Genomic DNA, 10,194 nt, shown 5'->3' on the forward strand with positions numbered 1-10,194 from the left:
AAAAATTACGTGCTCATATTCTAGAAATAGAGAAAGTGTTGATTATTTGGTGGTTCACCTACCACTTTGAAATGCAGGCGGCAAATTTTGGTAGAACTCACAGGTTGTTGACTTTTGTAATACATGAAATTGGCTTAACCACCTTGCCTTTGACTTTAGTAACTCATGCTTTTTGTGGAGTTAGTATACTATATACTTTGGACTGCCTTCTTCTAACAATTACATTGTCTATATAGGTCAATATTCCTCCATTATTTTTCTGCCTAACACAATTATATGTTGTAACAAAAGGGATTTCCGTTCAAAAAATGATATGTATCGCAGTTCAAATTTTTCAAGGGCATAACACTTCAGCTGTAAACGGGTAATAATTCATGCAGGCAAATATAATCAAAGTACAAACTAATGGTTGTATATTTGTTTATAGCCACCATCTAAAGTTCTACCTCTATTACACAATCTATTTACACTCACAGGCTCTCACCCTGTACATTTGAATTGAAACAATTAAGTATTAAGCTCAAATACCACAAACATAGTGCAGACACTCATTCCTTTTTCAACTCCCACTCTAAATATTACTAAAACAACATACCAGATAGGTATTTAACTTCAGCTGCTCGTCAAAACGAGAACACACCTAAGCCATTTCACTTGCTGTGAGACTCCCAACATATTAAGAAGCATGACCAGAGACTCCCAACATACTAAGAAGCATGACCAGTAATATAAAGGCAACCAGAAATATAGGCATCACGTATTGCTTCATCGTTTTAACTGAAAACATGTTTCTCAGCCATCTTCCTGAACTAGTTGTGCTCACTCCGATTTTATTCTTTTTGGTAGCTTCATACATTCTGGATCCCTCTACTGGATAGACCACTACTTTTTCGCTTACTAGTCTCAGTCTTCGATTAGCGGTGCCCTGGAAAGGAGCCACACCGGACATCGCAACTCGAGCTTCATGAGTTGATATCGAGGATTCAGGCCTACTGGGAACCATGGAAATAGGTTGGGCATTCAACGAAGAATCGTCTAGCTTAATGATATCATCTTTCATTATATCAGCAAACCAGTCCTCTTCACCATCACAGTCCTGGAATTCCACATAGCTGTATATTAGGACCCAAAAAAAAGAAATGATTGGATTACAAGCATTATGCCATTATGCTCAGAGGCGGATCCAGGATTTAAATTTTATGGGTTCAACCTTTAAGATTTTTAGCATTCAACCTATAATATTGTTAAAGTTATGGGTTCATATCGACTATTTTTACAATTTTGGCGATTTTTTACTTTATATTCCACAACGAAAGTATTGGGTTCAGATGAACCCGACACCTAAGAGCTGGATGTGCCCCTGACTGATTAGGATTAGTGAAGAATGGAGATGATCCCAAAAGAAAGACAAACTTGTGTTCTCATCTAATATCTGAAAGAAACTATGTTAATTATTATGGAAAAGGTTAAGACCACAGAAAGTGACACATTAATAAAAGAGCAACAGAAAATGGCCGTAAAACCAAAACCTTGAAGTGGCCAGAGGAATCGTGCTGAGAGAACTCTTTAGTTGGTTTATCAGACTCTGATCCAGAGTCAATCTGCTCAACCGAATGGGAATAAAAACTGCTACTCCCTTCCTTTGAACAACAGCAATCTCCTACAGTGACCAATTCCAAGCTGCCCAATTGTCCTGCTCCAGACTGAGAGGTTGCAGTAGCGGTAGCAGCCAGTTGATTCCTTTGATTTCTTGGGGTGTCATTCAATTGAAACTCACTATTCTTCCGGAGGCGGCAGACAACCATAGAATCCTGTATAACACATCAGACCAAACACTCAAAGCATTTTATTGATGCAGAGGATTGACATATTTTCAGTAAGTGGTTTATTGCAGCAAACAAACAATAAGTGGTTTATTGCAGCAAACAAACTATCTCATTGAGCTAAACAAGGTGACATACAATGTGTGCAATAAAAATCTCCAGAGTGCGGAAAGTGGTAACATAATTGAATTTTGGAACCTGTCAAGTCCTGGTGAAGGCTTCTGAAATGGGATGAATTAGATTGAATCAAGAAAGAACAATTATGGCATAGACATCCCACCAAGTCTTACAGTTAACAGTTAAACAGAAGTAGCTCGAAGTGAATTTTCTATCTTGAATCATATCATCACTCCTACATCACATAATACAGTTGAACATTCCAGGTAAATATATTTATATTTGTTTATTTAAGTTCTAAACAGTAGGCAAAATGAATGTGACTATTGATATATCAACTTAAACAAATTGTTGTTTCCTGTTTCTTCATTCATATCGAACATTATAGTATCTATATGATGGCCTACCACAAATAAAACTATTGGTTTCTCCAAGTTTATTTTCAGTTGCTATAGTCAGTAAGAGCAGGTTATAGAGCATCCTTGAGTAACCACTATATTGACAACACATTCCTTCTTTTTTCTCACTTCTGAAGAACTACAATTGAGTAAACCATTCAGCACCAAATAACAAAAGAAACTATTGATGCTAAAATTTAGGAAGACATGTATATAAAGAATCCATAAGAATGACATTTTCTACTCAAGGAACAAACAGCTAACAGTAGGTAGTTGAATTTGCCGTTGTAGCTGAAAAGGTTGGAAGTTCATCATACAAGGTTGATGGGTCACTAAGAGATAGGTCAGAGCTCTCAAGTACCTGATAATTAGTGTTTCCGCTCATGCAATATTCATGCATTATCCAATGTGTCCTCTGTCCTTTCGGTGCTCGACCAGTGTGGAACACCAGAGTTCTCTTTTTGCCAATGATATTCGAACCAGATTTCACATTACGTTCTTTTCCTGTGGCCTTCCAGTAACCAGATTCAGTTGCCCTTTTACTTTGCGACCCGTTTGGATACTTCCTTCCACGAGGAGAAAAGAAGAACCATTCATTATCTGATTGAACGACGGATTTTGCTGGTAACATGTAAAATAGGGGTTAATCAATTAATAGAACAAGCATGTTGTATGAGTTACAACTCAGAGAGTAACTAGCAACGAGAGTCAAATGAATATCTTTTGGGGCTGAGGCTGCCTGAAGGTGATAACATAAAGTATGCTTTTCATAATTCCCGGGTGCCTTTCTAAAACGGAGGACAAAAACAGCAAGATAATAACTGCAATAATCTTATACTCTACGCTGTATGGTGATGAACCATATTTTGATGCTCAGCTTTGCATATCCGAACCATCATAATATCAAGGCATATGGCCAATGCCAACGTAAGGTTGATGGAACACGAGACAAAAATATGTCATGCCTCCATATTGGGACAGATGGTAGACATCTAATCACCTTTTAAAATTAAGCATATAACTGTAGAAGCAAATAAAAACATATTCAGAAATGATAAATTTATAGGTTCTAGAAAGTACTTCAAGAAAACTCAGGTCAAAGTAAAACTCATTTGGTTCTAGAATTAGCGAGCTCATTTTTCCTTCCTTCAAGGGTGCAAACAATAATTAAAGAGACCAAAATTTAAAGGATAAATATGACCAAAAGTGCAGAGGAGGAGGGGCAGTCAACGCCTTAAATAATCTCTGACTACGAATAAAGAGCGTAAAAAGCCAATAGTTACTCTTTACCGTATGACCAAGATATTAATCATTCACAGAAGTATTTCATGAAGAAAACCATGCTAAAACAGAGATTAGATCCCACTGGCAATCGCTTCCTCTGCGAGCAATAAAAATTCAAAAACTGAGTATTGGAAGACCAATGCCTGGACAAAGAGACTGCCAAGATTCTAGATTTCAACTTATTTCTAAATTGGCCATAGACCTAAGTGGTAATACATCTAAATATGTACTACTTTTTTCATGGCCTTATTTCTAACTTGACCAGATGTATGCCGGTAACCTATTATCTCTCACAGTTGAAGATCCAACCCTCAGTGCCATCTGAGCTTTATTCTCCACTTACTGCAGTAAAATAGAGAGGCATATAAATTATTAATTTCCAATGTCTTGGAAAAAGATAGAAGTAACAGATAGAAGACCAAGCAGAAGTCATCCTTACCAACTCAAAAGAGGGTAAAAGTTCATGACTCACTCTCCTTTGCTACTAGAAGTAGGGATTTTTTTTTACGGCGCCCTCTACCACTAATTATGACGTAGGCTCAATTGGGCCGATCTTAGGCGGACTCCAAAGTGCAATGGAGGTCACCGGCCTAGGCCATGGGCCTTCTTGATTGCCCTTTAACCCCGTCCAGTAAGTATACTAGGACTAGGGATGACCAAGATTCATATCCTTAAGATTCACCAATCTCTCTTACTCTTTGGAACTGTGAAAATCAGTTTCCAAATGTCATTTTTATAGCAACAACATACCCAGTATTATCCCACACCGTGGGGTCTGGGGAGGTTAGTGTATACGCAGACCTTACCCCTACCTTGTAAGGATAGAGAGGTTGTTTCCAATAGACCCTCGACTCAGGAAAGCATAAGCACCACATAAATGAAAATATAGACAAGAAGGGACAATACCAAAAAGTCATATAAAAGCAGAATAAAAACAACAAGACAGTATCAACAATGAAAGAAAACAACGGTTAGTCATAAAAACCTACTACCAACAGAAAGCGAGATTGCGTGCCAATACTAGTGTTGTGAACACTCTAGACTACCTACTATACTACCCTAATCCTCGACCTCCATACCTTCCTATCAAGGGTCATGTCCTCGATCAGCTGAAGTTGCGCCATGTCTTGCCTAATCACCTCTCCCCGCCTCTTTTTTGGCATACCTCTACCTCTCCGTAGGCCCTCCAATGTCGACCTCTCACACCACCTCTACCTTCCAAATGTCATTTTTCTTCATTACAAATCCAGCCGATTTAAATATGATGATATTACAAATCAAGTCTGCGGTATAAGTCTGTTTTAGTGGATCTCCTCTCGTAGAACTTACTCAGCTGTTTTAGACAGCAGCTCACTTCTCATAAAATAGCTTTCACATTGAATCACTAATAGATAATCCTAAAACCATACATGTTTTGAAGGGAATTATTTTTATCTTTTGTCAAGTATAGTTGTCTGAGAAATCCTTAATTGTGGGATAGAACAATACTGTAAAATGGCATAGGTCTTACAGTGGACTTGCTATACTTAGAAGGAGACAAGTCCATTCTTTAATAAAATCCTCTACCAAACTTCAAGAAATAAATCTACTTAGTTTAAATTTCTAACCCCTATGACATGACTTTATTCAAAAGCACTCTTAACATGATTGCTTTTATGATAAAAGAAAAAGAGATTCTTCCCCTTTTTCCTTAGAGATTCTTCACTTTCAATCACGAATATCCTAGAGGAGGTTATTCCTTTCTTTTGTCTTTTGCTGTAGATGTGCTTTCATATTTGTTTCGTCAACATAAGGATAAAACACCTTTGAACTCAAGGAATATATGAGCATCAAGATCCTCTATTCTAAGGTACTCAAAACAAGGAAAAAAGGAGCAGTCTAGTTAGGGGAAAAAGAGAATCTGATATGAATATACTGTGGAAACAATCACATTACTAGAAAAAGAAAGGAAAAATGGAAACAAAAGAAAGTAAAGAAAAGAAATGTAATCAAAAGGAATAAAAACTAAGGTAAGTCAAAAAAAAATAAGAGCAAATCCAAGAGAAAGAACACAGAGCATCTAGAATCATTTCTTCAACCTTAACACTTGCACAGTTACTTTAAAGCCTCAAACTTTTTGAAATATCTTGAAAAACATATAATTACTGCAATCCACCGTCGAGCCCCAAATCCCCAACCCTACACACCAAAAAAGAAATGAACCCAGGAAAAATGCAAAGTAAGATAGAAAACAGTGCACATAAAAGACAGATTTCCATTTTCCTGGAATAAATACGTATCATATGTCCAAAAATTCAAAGCAGCTCCACCTTGGAATAAATACTTATCTTATGTATACATTTTAACCATTACATATTAGAAACTCATAACTTATTTTCAATAAGTTAAACAACTATGTCTCAATACCAAATTGGTCGAGGTTGGCTATATATGAAGATATGTGTTTTGCTCTATTTAAGAATTAATCACAGTTAGACTGTTGTAACCTGGCCATTAACTTAGTACAACCTTCCTCATTTTTCCAAATTCGCAACAGGCTAAACACATATTCAAGACTTCCTTTCACCTAATTTTTGTTTAACTTTAGAAAACCATTATTATGCAACAGGGAGAAACAATATAATTAGTGAGTGCTAACAAGCAATATCAATATTAATTATGTAATACTCAATGTGAGCCCATCTCTTCTCCCACTTTGGCGACAGGTTTATGAATTATGATGGTCAGTGGCCACCCACCACCTATTAATACAGACATATATATTATATGTATAAAAAACACACACACACACACATAAATATATATATATATATATATATATATATATATATATATATATATATATATATATATATATATATATATATATATATATATATATATATCATATATCATGTGCTAATACTAAAAAAGGAGGTACCTGGTAAATCCCAAGGTTCATGTTTCCAAATCTCAACCTCAGAAATAACTTCAACACACTTATCAGACCCCTCAAGTTTCTTTTTCAAGTAATATGATATGAGTTCTTCGTCCGTCGGTGAAAACCTGAAACCAGGAAACATTGATGACGCTGTTGCTATTGAAATTTCCACATTATTATTTCTGGGTGTTGTACCGTTCTCATTTCTTGAACCTGATACATGCCCATCCTCCATAATTACTCAATACAATAAAAAAAGCTCAAAACTTTACACCACCTTTCTTCTATTTTTCCTCTCTTTGTAATTATACGTACAAAGGGTGTTGGAATCTCTGAGGAAAAAGAAGAGAATCAATGAAAAAGAAAGCAAACGGTGGCTTCCTTAGCTTGTAGGTGTGTACATGCTTGGTTTTGAGTCAGCTGCTTTTCTTTTCTGGGAAAGGAGTGGGCACGGGAGATTCACGTGCCAACGGGACACGTGTCTCTGCTTTACGTGATAGAAAGTTGCATGCATGGGCCCCATGTTCTGATGACGTGGACGCTGCACACCCTTTTTTTAAGGAGTTTGACACAGTTACCCACAAAAACAAAACTATTTACCCTTGCCTACCTATTTATTTTTCTACCCATAAACTAATTATATTTCCTACCCATATTAGTTTTTGTGGGAAATTTTTTTTCTTTATTCTCCAATTCTTTTTTATTTCTATGATTCTTTTCTTTTTTTCTTTTTTTTCTTTCTTTTCTCCTTTTCTTTTTTCTCTTTTTCTTCCTATTTTTTCTCTTTTTTCTCTTTTATTCATTTATTTTTGCCTAAATCGTATTATTATTATTTTTACCACAACTTATTTCACACTCAAATTTGACTCCTTCTTTATTTTTTTTGTTTTTTTTTCTTTATTTCTTATTCCTTTTCTAATTTCACGTGATTGCCATGCAAACCTTGATCTCCTTCCCTATAAATATCAGTACATACTCTACCATTAGCAGTAAAACCAACCAGTGATAGAGCAAGAAAACATAATCTACGGCCACTAAATCTCCATATATACTAGTTAGAATAGAAATAATAATAAAATATTAAAAAATACAATAAAAATGTAAGTAGCAAAAAAGACTTCTAGTACCATATGATATCAATATGGTATACATGTATACCAACAGAGTATATGATTGCTCTAGAACATTGCTACAACTATCTGTGGTTATACTAATGTACCAAAACATTAAAGGATACAATAATAGTATGAGAAAATTACATGCTTGCATTGCAAGCTAAATATTCGCAAAGCAACTTGCTCATTCCATATACCAACATGGTATATAGTTGTATGGGTCGTTCCAATAATTGCCTATAATTATAAAAACTATTACATAATCTATACCCATCAGCACAAGAAAATTCCAGCACTGCAAATCACGTTCATATAAATAATTTCAGAATAGAATTCACTTAAAATGCAGCCAAGACAACCAAAATAAATGTTCAAACTACCATATGATACCAATATGGTATATAACTATACCAACATGGTATACAGTTTTACTGGTTAATTTCCAGCAACTATATGAATATACTACTATTACATAACACACATGCATAAAGAGAAAAATAAAAAAATTGCGTACCACATATTAATATAATAAAGTATTTCAATATATTGTACTATATTACTATTATTAAAATAAAATAAAATATTGTACTAATAAATGCAGCTAATACAACCAAAAAATGATTCAACTAGCATATGATACCAATATAGTATATAGTTATACTAATAGGGTATATAGTTGGAATGAATTGTATACCAAAATGGTATATTTGTATACTATTTGAGTATACAATACAAATTCGTCTTCTTCACTTGTTCAACTATATTTCAACCCAAACTTCTAAAATCTACTACAAAATCTCCACCAAATTGACTAAAACTTTATCTACAACCTCCAATCAACTTTCCAAACAAACCCATATAGGATCGGATCAAAACAATTAAAAACTCAAACAAACCAAGTTATGAGTTTCAATCTTCAAGCTCCTTCAATGGTGGAAATAAATTTTTGTACAATAAAATATTTGAAAATTAGCATTAATATCATAATCAAAGAACAATACCCAATAAACTCCAACAGCAAACATTTCAACACACATGAAAATTCAAACTTTAGTTATATAGTACATATTATTTTTTGTTTTACTTTTAGAAGATAAAATAAATTATGGAGTACGAATCAAAAACAACACTACCCACTGTTGAAAAAAAACTAATTATTCTTTGGCTTCCTTTTAGGATTAACACTTTTGCTGCTTAAATTAAATATGTCCATCGCAAGGGAGAATTGAATGGGCGGGTAATTAGTTGTAATAGAATAGGCATTTGTTGTAATTACTTTTAAAATAGGTAATTATGGATAAATATTTTTGATTAGATAGGTATATAGGGTAGTTTTCCCCTTTTTTTACTAGTTCTAGATACGTACGTCGCACGTGTAATTCTGTACAAACAGTAAAAACTGTTTAATACAATATAAATATTACTGAAATATGTATAATATCATATACAAAAATTTTAAAGGAAAAAATACAAGCTGAAAATAATAAACAGTGTAACAGATATGGTGTTGAACTCAAATTGATTGAATAGCTTTACGGAGATAAATAATAATATTTAGTTAGACACTTATGTTTTATAGTTACAAGAACTTAATTGTTATGGGGTACAAACACATAATATAAATATATATTTCACATAATATATCATTATAGATATTGTTCTTGAAGTTGTTTCATTTTGCTATTTAGCACAGTGATCCGTGCAACAAATATAAATAGAAACTAAAATTTATATGTATGTATTTTAAAAGAATTGTAAATTTTCTGTGAACAATTAAGTAAGAAGAGGCTGACAATAATAAAAACATAAAAAAAAAAATTCAACATAGTTATGCAAAATTAGAGCTCTCAAATGGACTTGGCCCATGATGCCAGCCCAACCCACCCGCTACTTGGATATGGTGGGCTAGGATTTTTTGAGCCCATTTAAAACTGAAGCTTATAAGCCCGATCCAAGTCAGTCTGTTGGCCCTTGAGGCTTGAATGAGGCTGGGCCTGGACTGGTCCGTGGGCCAAAGATTAATTACCTATTAAATATTTAATATTTAAAAAAGTAAAAATTTAAAAAAACTATTAACTATAATCCCCATTCCCTAACCCTAGATTGCTCATTTACCCTTCCATATCAACTAGAATTAGATTTTTGACATGAATGTAATATGAAAAAATTAATTTTTCTTTTGCTTACTTACTAACGAAGTCGAGAAGTTTTAGGTGGCCAATAATAATCTTTTTTCAAAAGAAAATATTAATCTAAGTGGCCAATGATCAGTTTGGATTACTTTAATATATTATTAATATTTAAACTGCTCTTCAGTATAGAAAAAGATCAATTTTAAATACATACAAAAAAAATTGACCACTAAATTTCAAGAAATTTAAAAAATTTATGGATTATAATGATGAAATCAGCAAATGATGTTAATCCTAAATTAAAAAATCTCAGCATATAAACTTATTAAAACAATCCCTGAATCTAAGGAAAATGAAAGAAAAGTATTAAGAAAATATTCATGTAACTTTTAAAAGGAAAGCTAG

At 33.8% G+C, this 10,194-nt stretch overlaps 1 protein-coding gene across 1 annotated transcript; it reads right to left on the reverse strand.

Annotated features, from left to right (window-relative positions):
• Positions 1–349: 349 nt before the first annotated feature.
• LOC109213001 (NAC domain-containing protein 89-like) lies at positions 350–6,937 on the reverse strand. The gene is made up of 5 exons (XM_019376747.1): positions 6,543–6,937; positions 2,700–2,959; positions 1,530–1,811; positions 708–1,096; positions 350–676 (listed from the first exon to the last, which is right to left on the reverse strand). Exons 1-5 carry the CDS (start codon positions 6,775–6,777, stop codon positions 613–615), a joined length of 1,230 nt encoding a protein of 409 aa, XP_019232292.1. The 5' UTR covers positions 6,778–6,937; the 3' UTR covers positions 350–612.
• Positions 6,938–10,194: the final 3,257 nt, after the last annotated feature.

Source organism: Nicotiana attenuata, unplaced genomic scaffold (genome assembly GCF_001879085.1).
Source record: "Nicotiana attenuata strain UT unplaced genomic scaffold, NIATTr2, whole genome shotgun sequence".
NCBI classification, from domain to species: domain Eukaryota; kingdom Viridiplantae; phylum Streptophyta; class Magnoliopsida; order Solanales; family Solanaceae; genus Nicotiana; species Nicotiana attenuata.

Excerpts from the sequence above, each read along its gene's own strand:
- LOC109213001 (XM_019376747.1), bottom strand. The coding sequence starts at position 6,777 with ATGGAGGATGGGCATGTATCAGGTTCAAGAAATGAGAACGGTACAACA. Across the intron at positions 2,960-6,542 it reads TGAACCTTGGGATTTACCAG|CAAAATCCGTCGTTCAATCA; the intron begins GTACCTCCTTTT and ends ACATGTTACCAG. Across the intron at positions 1,097-1,529 it reads ATTCCTCTGGCCACTTCAAG|GACTGTGATGGTGAAGAGGA; the intron begins GTTTTGGTTTTA and ends GTGGAATTCCAG.